The sequence below is a fragment of the Lycorma delicatula genome, chromosome 1 (genome assembly GCF_047948215.1).
Source record: "Lycorma delicatula isolate Av1 chromosome 1, ASM4794821v1, whole genome shotgun sequence".
NCBI classification, from domain to species: domain Eukaryota; kingdom Metazoa; phylum Arthropoda; class Insecta; order Hemiptera; family Fulgoridae; genus Lycorma; species Lycorma delicatula.
In genome coordinates this window covers 210302053-210317949 of record NC_134455.1, presented here as the reverse complement: position 1 = coordinate 210317949, position 15897 = coordinate 210302053, and the positions used below count along the sequence as shown (strand labels likewise).

Sequence of the window (15897 nt, the reverse complement as noted above, 5' to 3'; positions counted from 1 at the left end):
CAGGATGAGACTTAAATGTAAGCAGAAGCAAAGTGCTGATGAATGGTCGTCCTTAAGCCTCTTGTCTCAAACTAAGATGGCGTTCTACATCCCTCTCCCTACCGACCTTCCTGATCCCTTTCATTATTTGCTTTTCTCTATTTCCTTGCTCGTCATAGTGTGTTATTAAAGTCCAATAGTTAAATTTAACATAAATACCGATTTTCCGTTCTACTTATTTATTATGTTAATATATCATTCAGAATTCTTGTAAAACAAAATATAAGTAGATTTTAAGAAATCGAATTTTTTGACTCGGTTTCTGTGTCTCCAAAGGCTTCTCAATTTTTGAAGGAACTTAAATTGTGATTTTAAACGTTCCTTAAATTAGACTGTATTAATCCTCGGTATGTTTTATACATTAGACCCCCAAAAGAAATATTATTTAACATTCTGTTATTTTCAAACAACTAACTACGGAAGATCAGTAATAAACTGTAATTTAGCAAGTTTTTCAGTTCAAACGTACCTGGGCAAATAAAGAATTTTAATGTAAAATCTAATAAAAAATTGGTCATAAAATTTTGTTGATATTAAAAATTGATAACTACGTCCAAAAACAGTTATTAAGAAAATTTTGTGTTTCCTTAGCCTATATTCATTGCCTTCATATTGTAGTACACACTTAATGTATTTAAAGAAAAGTTTACACGGAAATAAGTAATTTACAAATGGAAAATGTTTTTTATAGGAAAACTACTTAGTTTACTTTAGCGATTGACTTAATGTTTTCTAAATAAATATTCTGGTGAGATATTTTGAATAACAATGTTAAAAGCTTGACTTATTTTTTCTGAAAAAATGCATTAAAAAGTTCCTTAAAAAACTCTGGCTCCCGTTAATTAGAAAAGAAAGCTTAGTTCATAATGGACTGATTCAAGTCCTAAAAGAATATCATCGATGATAATTAAGTTGAAAATAGAGTACAATAAGGAGGCTCAAATGAGATCAGAAAAAATTATGGTAAAATTCAAACAAATAATTTAAATTTATTATTTTGAGGATTCCATTTTTGAAGTGCAGAACTTATTTCAAAAAGAATATCTCTTTAGCGCCTTCAAAATAGTATGTTCCGAGTAGTAAATCCTTCATTATGAAAATATTTACTCAATCACGAGCCAATTGTTATCTGTAGTTAAAGCTGATGAACAGTTATGCGTTAAGTGAATCAAAAATCTTAACGATGCAATTATTCTTACGCTTAAAACTGCATATAATTGTTATTGGATTTTATGACAAATTCTTACAGTATCACATGTTTTACTAAACAGCAAGCATCAGATATTACCTAGGAGTGATGATTTCGATTGTATCATCATCCAACCACTGGGTCATTCTTATTATGTCATCAGGGATTACATCGCTGTCGTACACCTTTTCCTTCATTTCTGTAATGTCTACGTGACAGAAGGCAGTGGATATATGCATGAAAACCTGAAAGAAATTTGTTTAAAATTAATAATTAAACAAAAAAGTAAATATAAAATAGTAAAAAATAAGTATTAATTTTTTAATAAAATAATTAAATTAAAAAAATAAATAATAAGTAAAAAAAAAAAAAAGAATATATATAATTTTCCTTCTTTTAAACTATAATTCTGAATCGATTATTAACATATTTAAGAGTAATGTGTTCCTCTACGCCGTTTAAGAGTCATTAAATTGTTATGTAAATTGTAGTTTTTTTTTGGTTTTCTGTTTTGTGAATTTTAATACTTAAAAAAAATGTTAAAGTAGCAGAAAAATAAATGTATCAAATGTTCAAAATTGTTCAACAGTGATTTTTATTAAAATTATGAAAATTTGCTGTCGTTAATAAAGGAAATTATTATCTTATCACCAGCGAGAGAACTATGTACTAAACAGAACCCGTTTGTCAAAGTTATAACTACTTGACAAAATTTCGTAACAGGAGAATACCCCGGATAATCAATAAGTTATATGTATTAATCAAAATTTACATTATTAAAGGTTATGAGAGTCACTGATAAGTGACTCCTACTGAAATAATTGATAATTTCTAATGAAAGATGTAATGTAGAATGGAGCTTTTGTTTTGATCAGTGAAGAGATTTTATCTAAAGCCGGTCTCGCAATGTATTAAGTCATAGAGTTGGCATTGTAGTTATTCCTGTACGTGCTTCATGGAGAGAAATTTAACAATGTACAAAAAACCGTTTTAAAAAAATAAGAACCTGAAGGCATTTCTTATCGCAGAATACAAATTGTTTTATTATTATAAATAAGAACCGAAGGTATAAATTGGTTTACTGAAGCAGAAGCTATACTGAAACAATTTTGGAACCTGGGGCATTAAAGCATATTAGAGAGAAGTTGTATTACTGTCAGCGAGTTGCAGTGTGTTTTTTTCAACATGCTTCAACTACGGACCTTCGTCTGAGTGGTTTTACGGAATTTTAAGTCCGTTAAACTGGAAAAATTATTTCTTTATTAGATAAGTGATTTAAAGTAAGCAAAAATAAGATGTTGTTAATTTCTATATTAAATTTTTTTACTTTTTGTTTAATTAAGAAGTCTGTTTTTATTGAAAATTTTCTTAAAATAGCAAATACAGGATGAAGCGGTATCATTAAGACTTCTTTTTTTTTTTTTGTAATTTTGTGCCATCTAGTTTCTTGTGATAAAGTAAATCTAAATATTTCATGTACGTGTACCTAGAAAAAAATCATTCGTTGGTACTAATGAATAGTTCTTTAGGAATAATGATAATCAAAAGCATGATTTAAAAACCATTGATAATAAAGCAACTTATGATTAAAAAAAAAATTATGAAAATTTATGTTTTAATTTCTGAAAAATCACAATTGACAGAATTGTGATAAATCAAAATAAAAAAATATAATATGAATAAAATTAATTTTTTTTGGATATAGTCATAAGTGAAAAACGTTCATTATTTAAGTACTTACTGGTTGGGTGCAGAAGTCGGAGGAGTGGAAGGGCACACTACAGAGTAGCCAGCCTCCAAGTTGATTATAAATCACGGGTGGTTGTGGGAAGAGGGTTGTTGTCTACGTATAGCACATCGAGCTCGAGACCTCCGACTGAGAGATACAGTTTACAGTGGCGAAAGTAGTAGGAGACGCAGAGGTCTTTAGGATCACGTCGGTGCGCCAGACGTATGGCCAAACTAAATCAGCCACGTTTATGACTAGACAACGTGTGGTGATGAGGTTGAAAAGACGCTGGCTAAGGGATTTCCCAAGGGCAGCGTGTTTGGTCCATTATTGTGGGTGGTGGAGTTTGATTCTTTCCTGCGGATGAGGTTGCCCATTAGGTATGTTGCATCGTGGCTTATGCTGACGATGGGCTCCTGCTGGTCGAAGGAAGCTCATGTAGGGAAGTTGAGCACCGAGCCATTCGGGCTTGCAGGATGCTTGAACTGTGGGGTCATCAACACAAGATAACGTTTAGCCCGGGAAAGACCACGACGATGCTCCTCAAAGGCCGTTTGGCAGTGAGTTCAGCGTGTCCGTGTTTCGATGGCAGGCCAGCGTATAAAGCACGTTGAGGTTCAAAAGGAGAGGGCCTGCAATGCCTACTTCGGTATTCGACGTGTGGTCAATCCTGATTGGGGTCTTAACTTTAAGACAATGAGCATTCTATATAAAGGCGTGGGGGAGGCTATTATTATATAAATGGCGCCCGTTTGGGCGGGCAGGCTAAAATATAAAAGTTATTGGGACATATTATTAAGGGCTCAACGCCTAATATTTTTAATGATAACGGGTGGTTACCGTACTATTTCTCTTGGTGATTGCAGGCGTAAAACTGATAGACTTGATTGCGTCTGAGAAGCAGCAACGGTATCTTGCTAAGAAGTCCGGTGAATTGACTAAAAGAAAAATATTTGGTGTTTCCGTTTTTCACTTTGTCCAGTACTACACAATCCATAAAAAATACGATAATCTTGAAATCGCTAGAAAAATACCATTTAAGCCCATTTCTAAAAAAAATCGTTTTTTATAATTGTTTTTTTAAAATTGTTTTTTTTTTTTTAGATCAACAGCATAACGGCTAGAGTTTAGCATCATAAAATAAATTGTAAGTTAATATCGTGTTTCAAATTTATATCTTTTTTTCGGTTCGACAAGTAAAAAGAAACATAAATAATATTTCCACGATTGCGTGCGAAGGGAATTATTCTCAGACAAAGATTTTATAAAAAATAAAAACTATGTTGCATCGTTAAAAATACGTAAGTATAATAACGACAATTAAAGATACTTTTAACAAGTACTGTTCAATGGAAAATCAACCAGGTCTATCAAGTGAAAATTGTCATCGTGTAACAAAATACTTAAGTTTTCATGAAGTAGGTATTTTGCTTATAGATTTTTTCAAGATCACATGCAGAAAATTTAATAAAATATGCACAGTCTAGCAGAAATGGATTACTCAAACAGATGTATGGGAGAATGGAAAAACTGCTGTTGGAAAAATTTTAACTTAATGACTTTTCATAAATACGGAATGGCGTTTAGAATGCCGTTGGGTTTAATTAACGGAACTCTATCCGAATTGATTGGCCTGAGCCTGTACAAAACTCAATTTAAATGCATGATATACGTCACTCTCGTATCTGAGAGTTGTTAGAGTATACGTTTTGGTAGAGGATTCATTTATCAAGGTAAAATAAACATCAATAAAAAATAAAAAAATGTAAAAGAATGTTTTACGTAAATGTAAATTGTTATTGATTTTTTAAAATAATAAAACCTACTTATTCAAACGAGTATATACATAAGCTTTTGGCGTCTATTTATTTGCATAAATAACAAAAGTCAGGAAAGTAAAGAAGAAACATTGATTTATTTCAGGAGCGTAATTAAAGTTAAATTAGGTGTAAAGTAAGTTTAAAGATGTTTCAAAATATTGTAGAAGATTCTATAAAAGTAAAATTTGTGGAAGCCATCAATAAAATACTCATTATTCTAAAGATTGAAAACAAATTTTTAAGTATAAAGAAAATTTCAAGCAGAGGGTTTAACGTTTAGAGGTATTTAGAATTCACTATTTAGGAATGAAATCCTTTTCACACATGTAAACAAAAATGAACGATCCTACTGATTTCACACTGTAGACTAGTTGGACCATAGCAGAAAATGACAGAAAACCCACCACTAAAAATGCCATTTGTAACTTATATGTCATCCTATACAACAAATACTCTCATCATTCTACTACTACTACTACCACTTTATTATCACCCACACAACTGAAAACGAATTCTCCATTATAGATAATAAAAGATGTAACATAATAAAATGTTTTCAACTCTGTATACTCAAGAAAATCTCCTAAATAAAAAAAAATAATAAAAAATGCAAAAAGAGATTCATCAAGCAAATCAGTCATAACCTTGAATTCCACTTTGTAGCATAAAATTTCACAGAAAATTAAATAAAAAGAAAACAAATTTAAGAAATTCAAAAAATTGATAAATTTCCCTGAAACCTTGTCAAAAATAGTCCCCTAAAATCATTTACGAAAAATATAAACTCGTTAAAATTTATAAAATCAGTATTTGTAATAAGATTTACAATTACGCCTGTTTAAACAAAGCAAAAAAAAAAAAAAATCATAGTATATAATTAGCAAAAATAATAATCATTTTATCCTGTAAACAACCTTGTTGAAATGCTGCAGAGACGAGCCCTTTAATAATAAGAAGTATTGACTTATTATTGTTAGGGCCACTTCTGACCCTAAATTATCAAAGTTAGAAAATGTGACTTATTTTTTAAAAGCCTACTTAAAGGCAAAAATAATGGTCCGAATCGAACTAGTTGGATTATTTTTTTAATGTTCATAAATATCTATATGTTTATAAATATTTCGTTGTAATTAAATTTTATTAATAAATTACGTTTAGAAACATTTTACAGTTAAAACTTTTTCTGGAACTGTTCCGTTCCATGATGAGCTTTACCTAATCGTTAGAACTTATATTTGATATTGATTCGCGTCTCCTGATTTTTTTATTTCAAGAAAAGAAAGTTTATAAATAATAATTTACGTTTTGCTAAAACTTCGCGGATACTAATTTATCTTTTCTCCTATCTTGTCAGTTATATTCCCTACTTTTTTATCACGTAGTATACGTTCCCACGACCTTCGTTAGTATTATTTAATTATTAACTTAAATATAAATGTAATACTAATTTTTTTAACCTAATTAATAATTACTTTTTAGCCTACATATATTTGTATCTTTTACCGAAGTATGTAAACTAGTATGTACTGGTAATTTGGACTTTTAAATATTTACTTTCAATATTTGGTTTGTATTCAAATATTTTTATCACAACAGAATTTTCTGTGATGAATTTATAGGCTTGTCCTATCTTTTTTTTGCTTATCTTTTTATACCCCCTCCCCCGAGCCGGACCCACAGTTACAACGAAGTCTTAGGGACTGTCCTTTAACTATAACGGGCCTTCCTACCCACCAGCTGAATTTCTGGCAAGGCACGTCGGCCCGCCGGTTGGATCTTTTACTTTATGCCTGCTCTAACACCCGAGAGGAAACTCAAAATCAAGCAATGCCGTAACCTTCATTCCCACCCCAGGAGCTGGATCTCGGTCTTTTGAGTGCTTTATGCCTCAAATGGGGAGTTCCCAAGGGCATCCCCCCCACCAGGACTTTGATCTTGACTTCCCCCTACAAGACGTCAGGTCCAGATGATGGTCGTCACAGCAGAAAGCGTCACACTTCGTAAATGGAGTCCCCAGCTGATCATCGGAGCCAGCACATCAGGGCATACCGGCCCTCACAGCTGGGGCTGTCCAACACCTCCCGTTAGAAACCCCTCCTCCGTTCCTTATCATCTTTGGCTTGTCCTACCAATTTTAATTAAACTTCTACTTCCTGGATTTCTGTAAATTGTTATAAAATCTCCTCAACAAGCTTAAAAATTCCTCTTTCTTATCCTGCTAATACCTGCAATATTAAAGATGCATTTAGTTTTCGTTATAAATATCTTTCTAATAATATTCTTCCTATTAACTTAAGATATTCTTAGCTAAGTTTCAAAGTATACTATGATTCTATTTTTTTTACATCCTCTCGAATAATCCAAAACCAGAGGTCAAATTACAGTATTTTTAGGTAAGAAACCATTATATTTTGTTAATAGAGAAACAAAAGGAAGCTAATATTTTTTCATTACTTTTATAGCTGTAATTTTCTATTACTTTCAGACTATATTTCTCAAACCACAAAGCTAACCGTCGTCTTTTTCGTTCATATCTAACCTGTCATTAAATAGTTGAAACCTTCAGAAACTAAAAACTAGGAGTTAATTCCATTTAATTGACTCTCCCGTTATAGCTATTCCTTTATCCAGCTTTTCCATATTCAGTAATTCAGCTTTCAGCTTTTCTATATCCACTAATTCTCACTAGTGGATTACTTTTTTGATTCTTTTCGTAGTTCTGGTTTTGAAGTATCTGTTGCTTGTTTAAGTAAGAAAAATTTGTAAAATTACGATTTTTTTTAAAATATTTGAAAAAGTTATTTAGAAAAAATATTCGGGCTTGATTAAAAGTTCATCTTCGTCAGTGAAGCTTTTCTCTAAAATTAACTTCATCATCTTCGGTAACTGACTTTATCTTTCTTATGAAATTTAATTTCCGTTGTGTTACATAAATTCCTTATACTGCTTGCTCTTTGAAGGCAGATAAGAACAGAAGAGTTTTGTTCTCATTCATTTGTATACAGTATAAGGCCGAGAAATTTGAAATAAGACTGAATTTTACCGCTTATTTGTCAACGTTATTTGTCTAATCCTAATAACTGGTGAACCCTGGCCTGATATCGCAGAAATCTTGTAGAAGTTTCTTCAGTGGCAATAAGAGGAAAACCAAATTGTGTAGGTGCATTAGGGCATGAGAAGTTGAGAAAGCTAGAAAGAGCGAGAGAGCATGAGCAGGCAGTCAAAGGACGGCGTCCCACGCATAGCACGTTTTATGGCCGCACTTTGAACCCCCTCATCCCAAATGGGAGCAAGCTATCTAACCCTTTACAAACAACCGGCTACCAGCCTTTCTTCACTACAGGCTCATTCTCCGTAATACGTACACAATCATACAATTTTATTCCCTTTCTACCCTATGACTATTATTATACGTTGTTAAATTACGAATTGTGAATTACTGAAGCACATAATACACATTACTATTTCAGAAACAAACGTTTCAGATACGTATAATCCAATCTTTTACATTTGCTAAAGTAATAAAACACTTTTTTTAAAGTTTTCTTTTTATAATCGCAATTCTATTTAAGCCATAAATGTTATTACTATGCTATTAAAGAAAACACATCTTCAAACATACATGTACGTAAATACACGTCTATAACTAAATTAATTAATAATAGTCTAAGTTAATAATAATTTTAATTAAATTAATAAACACTAATTTAATCGAAAAATATAATGATGATTTGTTAATGGTTTAAGACTGGTGATTCAGAATTGATTAGAAGTTAATAACATAAACAGATACACATTAGTTTTAAAGTTCAGAATTCTTAAAAAAACACTATAAAATAACACAAATAATGTTTATTACTAACTATAATATTTTTTTGTTGAATGAGGTTATAGGTAAAAATGTAGTAGCTATAAATCTGGAATAATTAAAAGAAGAGAAATTGTGTGATCATCCAACGGATGATTAACATATACATATATACACACACACACACACACATATATATAATTATATATTTTCACTACAAAAATATCAAGAAAATTTGTTAAAAAATTCACTTCAATGTAAAAACTTAATTATTATTTAAATATTGTCATTTTATTTAATTTAAAAAAAAATATACATGAATAAAAGTTAGTATGAAATACATTATTTTATTCTGTAATAGGTTACTTAATGATAGCTAAATTAAAATACCTCATTTCTCTTACTTTTTTCTAAACTTATTAACACACACCTTTAAATTTATAGGTTTTTTCCATATGTATACCATTTTTTGTCGTTCTAAACATATAAAAAAAAAAGCTATAAATAAACTTAAAATTCAGAATATTTACTCACGATAAAATAAAATTCGAAAACTCACTTAAAATTAAAACAAATTGTAGTTGTTTTTTTCAATTCCTATTAAAATATTGAATCATTGAATCTTTAACGCAAATTTATTGTAAATAGAAGAGTTTCAACAGAGGATTTAAGAAAAAGTGGAGAAACGGGAGAAAAGTTAGTTTGAAGTAATTAAATACTTTTAGGATCGCATTTCCAGTTGAAGTAATTTTCTTTTTTCAATTACGTCAGCAAAGTGTATTTCATTTATTATTTTTTTGTGTTAAACCAATCATTGCTGAGATAGAGTCGTTGATTGGAATCTAGTAATAAAAATAAAAGATAAAATTTCTATCTGAAAACTAATTAAAATATTGCATTTTTATCTTTGATTTGATAACAGAACCTGCTTCATCATAAAAACCGTTATTTGGCAATGATGCTAACCCTACGGAATAATAGATGAAGTTAGTATAGGAGATAAGATGAAAAAAAAGAAAATTCGAACACACGATGCTTATACATTTTTGTAAGTGAAATAAATTAAAATTAATGAATAAATAAATCAGAATTTATAAAATCAGAGCAGAACAAGAATCTGCGTAAAACTAATCAGATATATTTGTCTGATGAAAGAACACAATCTTAAATGGATCTGCGTGATAATTTTTTTTAGGCGTAATAAATTATTCTAAATCTAAAGGGATCAATTATTTTATTCATACTTTTCAAGAATAAGCCTATTAAAAGACTGATAAAATAGATGCGTGCGTAATATTTTTTTATGTAAGTAAGAAATAAATTTGTATCGAAAAACATACAGAGTTTTAGAATAAGAGTCCCAAATTATTTTGTATTATCAATGAAAACCATAATTAAGTTGCCGTTATTTTATATATATTTTTTTATATACCATAGTTACCGAGGATAACAATGAAGTTTCGTAAAATGAAAATATATTGTTATAAACTTAATTATAGTACAAGTTATTAGTTTGATTGGAAAACAGTAAATATTTTACTGGTGCATTTTGAGTTTTATTGGTACTCTGAGTAAAAAATGCACATTAATGAAGTTTGCTTTAGTTCTATAGAATTCATCTGTTTCTGATAAAAAAACATTGCAGCAAAGAAAGGTGCAATAAGAAAAAACCTATAAATGTTAATAAATCAAACTTTTACGCTTTATTAATTTAGTCTTGTTTATTTATAACTGAAATAATTTAATTACATTGCAAGTAGGATAATGATGAAATATTGATGCTTCCTTTACTGTTAAGTCCCAGTAATATAAAGGTTGTAATCGACCTGAAGATTTCAGTAACCAACCATTCCCGGATACTTTAACACATTCATTGCTCCCTTTTCACACGTGAATTAACTCTTATTTTTATTTATTTCTTATTAATTTAATTTTGTTTGTTTTTAGCTCACTTAAGTATAATGGTTATAAGTAAGTATTTATATACGTCTTTGAATATAAAACGTTTGAAAAACGACCACACGCGTGGTGGGCACGGGAGGAGGGAGATAAAAAACAATTTATCCACCGGCCAAATCCATCGCACGAGTATTGCCAGCAACTTGACCAGCCCGCAATGAGCCCAGTCGAAGAATCAGGCCCACTCAGGACATCTCCTTCAACAATGCCGAGGTAGCCCAATAATCGCCCCCCCCCGTACCAGATCGACCACTCACGCAAGGCCATCAGCTGTAGAGCTGATGGCCTTGCGTTAAAACTTCGTAAATACTTCCTTGGGCCACCACTGAAGCATAAGCCGGGGCAATTCGCTGTGAACTACCCCACTCTCTAGTGCCTTCCGCACATCTATTCCAGGAGTACCTCCATCCATCCTTTGAGTAGCCATATCAGAAACAATGAAATAAGTTTGCTCAGCTTCATCCACTAGGTCCAACTGAGTTGACCGTGCCCTCTTTCGTTCCTCAGATGTATCCTTCAATACGTCTCGGAACAGTTCCACCATCCGAGTACTACCATGCATATTATGGGAACGCTCTTTAATCTCTGCATTACTATCTACATGATGGCTAACTAGAGAACTAAGCTGCTTTACATAACGGAGAAGAATGGTCGTATTATTAGCTGGACACCAACTCCGCTTGCCAGGATCAGAAGTCACACCACTCGTACCCGCTCCTCCTTGAGTTCTCCCTCTTCCATCGAGGAGGCATACTTCCGATTCAGATTCGAGGCCGCTTCTGATGAGAAGAAGGAACGCCTACTACTCGCCTTTGATTTCTTTTTCTCCTCCGTAGCCGGGGAGAAAGACGCAGTCGTCGTTTCCCGGTCGGTTTCAGAAATTTCGGTTCAACACACAAAACAGCACGAGAACTCGCTGCAGGAGGCTGTACATCCCCCTCCAGCGGCTTGGTGCCACCATCGACTTCAGAGACTGAAACCGGCACACCCGCAGCCCTCTGCCGCTGCCGGACCGATGCCTCTCCCTTCTTCCTTTCTCGAGGTTTACTCAGTAGCCGCTCCGCACGCATAATTTCCTCGACCGAAATTTCCATAAGACTGTCATTTTCACAACTCTCTGATTCAATCTCATGGACGATAACCCAGGAGAGCCTCCTCCTACCGGATCTCCTCCCGCCAACCTGAGTGAAAACCTCCGGGTGGATATCCCCGGGCTGATCTTGGTCAGCCACAGTCCAAAAAAAAAACAAAATACAAAGAAATGAAATCAATTAATTAATTTAAATCAGTCAATGATTCAAATTAATTCAATAAACCAAGTGTCCGATTAGCAAGAATATCCGGAAAACACAAAAAAAGAGAAGTCCTTAAGTATAAAAAAAATCTCAGTTTCAAAACATCAATAAAACAACATTGCTTGAGGGAATTTATTTCTCAAAATTTCCCTGTTTGAAACAGCTGATAGAAAAATACAAATTTTTCCAAGTCTATAAAACATGCAAAGTTCGAGTTAGGTAACTCCATAACTCGAACGCAAACAAACCGAAAACAAAATATAACTAATCAACAGGCCTTAATTAACCTACGTCAAAGTATTAAAATAAAGTTTAATATTACAAAAAGAAACCAAATTAAACCACAAAACAGCAAATAACTCCTAAACGACAGTTATATGAAATTACAGTTAGAGGGGGAGCAGAGTGTTGGCGCTGGTACGGATCTTAAGAGGCGGGTGAAATATCTGGCAAATAACATGGCGAATCATTTAGATAATATAACAGGGTTGAGTTCTCTCGTTGACCGTAACGTGACCACAAAATTGGAAATTAAAGCGTGTTCTCGTAACAAGGCTGGCATCAGTCAAATGGTAGATATGTACCGCGGATGTTCTTGATGACAATGATGTGGAGTCCCAGGAGAGGCACTTCATGCAGCCGGAAATGGTAGAGGAGACTACTCAAACGTACTTTTGTTATTACGGATGTAGCTTTGCAGACCCTAGATGTGAGAATGGATCAGTCTGCGTCCTGTCTGATGTGGAGATTCGTCGTATGATTGACGATCGTGTCACTGATGGAATCCTTGAGAGGCTGGTCCTTCGGGGCTAGCCTGAGGATGTTTTCCAATCCTCAGTTCTGGTGAAGGACACCGCTGGTGTCGAAGTCACCGGTTTTGCTTGAATGATTGACTTGGCGGCAGGGGCTGACCACCCGAATCACATCCCGGTTTTCCGAAAAGCTCAGTGGATCAGGGACCTGGCTCGTCGGGTAACTTGATGGCGGGCCACAAGTCTTTGTGGTTCAATCCCCTGCTCGGGACTTGCCCGCGGACGGTACTGGTCCACAGATTGACATCGGTTGCACTAATTACGCCTAATAATTGATTCGGTGGCCGGGGACCAGGAGGTGGCCTCTATTGTCAGTCGGTTGGTTTCCCAAGTTATGAAGGATGATCACAGTAGGGCCTCACATAGCCTTCGGGACGAGTGAGCCAACTTTTGCGTTGCTCGTCGAGAACTTCGGTCGACGGGTTGGGAAGAGTTATCTTGTGCAATTGTGGTGTGAACGCCGAAGGATGTCGTCAGGAAACGACCGGTAGGCCCGCCGACAACGCACCAGTGGTTAAAGCGAAAGGAAAAACCTACGCCAATCTCCTCCTCTCAGTGAAAGGACTGTGTCGTCTGGTGAAGTGAGGCCTCTCCCCACGTAAGGGACAGGGAGAGGATCTTCATATCCGAGTGCGGGCCGATTGTGGTGCAACGGAACGAATTAATAAGGAAATTTCCGCGAAGGTCGAGGGTACCACTACGACCCTGACAGGGACGGTTGGCAGAAGGGCTCACATCCTTGTCAAGTACGTGTATGTAACTATTCAGAATGAGTTCGTGACGGAACTTCGAAAGATTATAGAAGTTCTGTCCATGCGACCGGCTTATTGTGAGACGCAGGTGGTCACTGTGGCCGTGGCATCCATCCTGGCGGAAAAATTACTGACCGACGAACGTGTCCGTATTGGATGGATGCTTGCAGAGTCATGAGGCGCTCAGTTGCCGACTTTTGTTTCCGCTGCTGGAAGACGGGCCAGAGAGCCAATTCCTGTACTGGGCCAGACTGTAGTGGCCACTGCTTTACCTGTAGTGATTCCGGTCACCTTTTGAAGGACTGCCGGCGGGCGACTCGATGTCATTCCTGCAGGTTGCATGGGCATGCACTAGGTGGGAAGGGATGTAAGACTTCACCTGCGCCGTGCCATAAGTTGCGGCGTCGGCTTAGCGCTGTTGGGTGTCTGTAGGAGATAGCCTCGTCCAGGAGGGGTTGGAGGTTCCGGCGTCCCACCCTCGATGATTGGCCGGGGACTCCTTCGCCGCACCTTCGGAGAGGGAATTTAAGACCGTAGTCCCGATGCGGGATCTCTTTGGGGGTTCGTCATTAGAGCCAGGGCGTAAAGATCGGAGTCCCAGTGAGGGGTCACCATTGTGGCCTCCTTATTAGAAACGTGGCACCCAAATAAAGACCGTGTCTCGGCTATCTGGGTTGGACTTTGTTTCTACCGAGGTAGCTTGTGGAGATGGCACCCCCGGAGTTGAGTTTATGCTTGGTTATGGATCCGGGTCTAGGGGGCGTGGAAAATACAGACATAATAAAAAGAGAAAAAGTACTTGACTGAGACGTAAAATTTGAGTAAAGTACAATTAATCAATACTCTTTACTTCTACTTGAAATAAGTTTATTTTGAAATTAAACATTTTATTTTCCTATTTACAATATTATAAATTTTCTTTTAACAGCTTTGACCTAAATTTCCTTTTATTAAAAAAAAAGAAGAATTCAAGGTTGAATATTGCGAAGTTTTTTTTATAATTTCCTTTTTCAAACATTCTATAGGGGTTTCTATAAATATCATAGTATTATATATATATTAAGTGTAATTTACAATTATTAATAAGTTCACCTTCAATATAAATGTTATAAAAATGTGTTTAATATCTTGTGTATGTTTATAATTAATACACTTTAAGTTTATGTTATTATTTTTAATATTTTTGGTATGTATTTATCATTTTCTTCTTATTATTTATTTAAATTTTAACTAAATTTCACAAAAACACTTACATAATTATTTTACACTATCTGGAAAATACGCCATCCATAAGTTTTCGTTGAACCATGATAGCTAAAATTGAAGAGGGTAATTGACTACAAATTAAAACCAATAAAAAGGTAAAGCACTTCGAAATTAATTTCAAAAACAACAACTTAGTTCTTAACATAATTAACAGTTGGTTACTGTAGCCTAGTAGTTTATTCAGTTCTAGAACTCGGCATAAATGTAGGTGAGTAAATAAAACAACCTAGTATAATGCAAAAAATCAAGCCCTACTAAAAATAAATGATTCCATTGCCTAAGTCCATTTATTTCAGCAAGCCTAATAAAAATAGAGATAACTAAGTTAACGTATGCACTTTACAACTTTTAATTTATTTAATATTTCTGTACGTTGAATTTCTGTTCATTCATCAGTTTAATTCACCAATAACTACTAATGGAAAGTAATCTCTGATTCCGATATTTTTTTTTTTTAATATTACAGCTTTCATTAAAAAAATATTTTTTTAAATTCTTTAATACCATAAGTGAAGCAAAGTTAATTTGAAAAAATAAATTATGCAACGATTTGAATAATTTAACTATGGTAATATTATTTGATTGTGATAGATTTAAAAGTAAATTAGTAGCAAGAAAGTTTATCGGTATGTTATATTAAATTAGCATAATTATAACAGAATAGTAAAGAACTAATGATCAGTTTAGAAAGTGAGAAATTATATTCTATTATTGCTTGTGCTTCATTATTCCATCCATATTTTGAGGTGTAGGGCAGAATAATTATCTAACTCTCTCGCCATGTTTTATTAAAGGTTTAATAACCATCTAAACAGGGAATTTGACCTACGTGAACAATAAATCATTGCGCTGATACCTGTTTGTCTTGAAAATTCCAGAAGACTAAAATAGGTTTTAAATATCATACAGTCATTTATATGTCAAAATTATTAATAGTGAGTTTTATTAAATGCAAAAGAAAAGGAAATCTGTTTTCTTTAAATCTAATCGATAAATTTTACGCTTTTGTTAATTTAGTTTCAATTTTTAATAAAACTCTTAATGTGACGAGAAGTATCAAAAAGAGTAAAACCTCACCCACGTATCCAGCCTAACTCGTAGGATAAACCGGAATTTAGTTTTAATTTTTATTTTTAAGTTACCATGAAATTATTAACTAAGAATCCAAGGAGCGCAAAAGAACCCACTGCTGATTTGTTTAGTTAAAAAAAAAATTTATTCAATTGAA

The 15897-nt window shown here is 33.8% G+C and overlaps 1 protein-coding gene across 2 annotated transcripts in view; it reads right to left on the bottom strand.

Annotated features, from left to right (window-relative positions):
* Positions 1 to 15897, bottom strand: part of LOC142327909 (putative fatty acyl-CoA reductase CG5065) — a 242697-nt gene that overhangs the window by 99323 nt on the left and 127477 nt on the right. For both annotated transcript variants that reach the window (XM_075371278.1, XM_075371284.1), the window contains one exon: positions 1328 to 1473. In XM_075371278.1, the coding sequence (XP_075227393.1) occupies positions 1328 to 1473 (146 nt within the window). The remainder of the gene's footprint in view (positions 1 to 1327; positions 1474 to 15897) is intronic.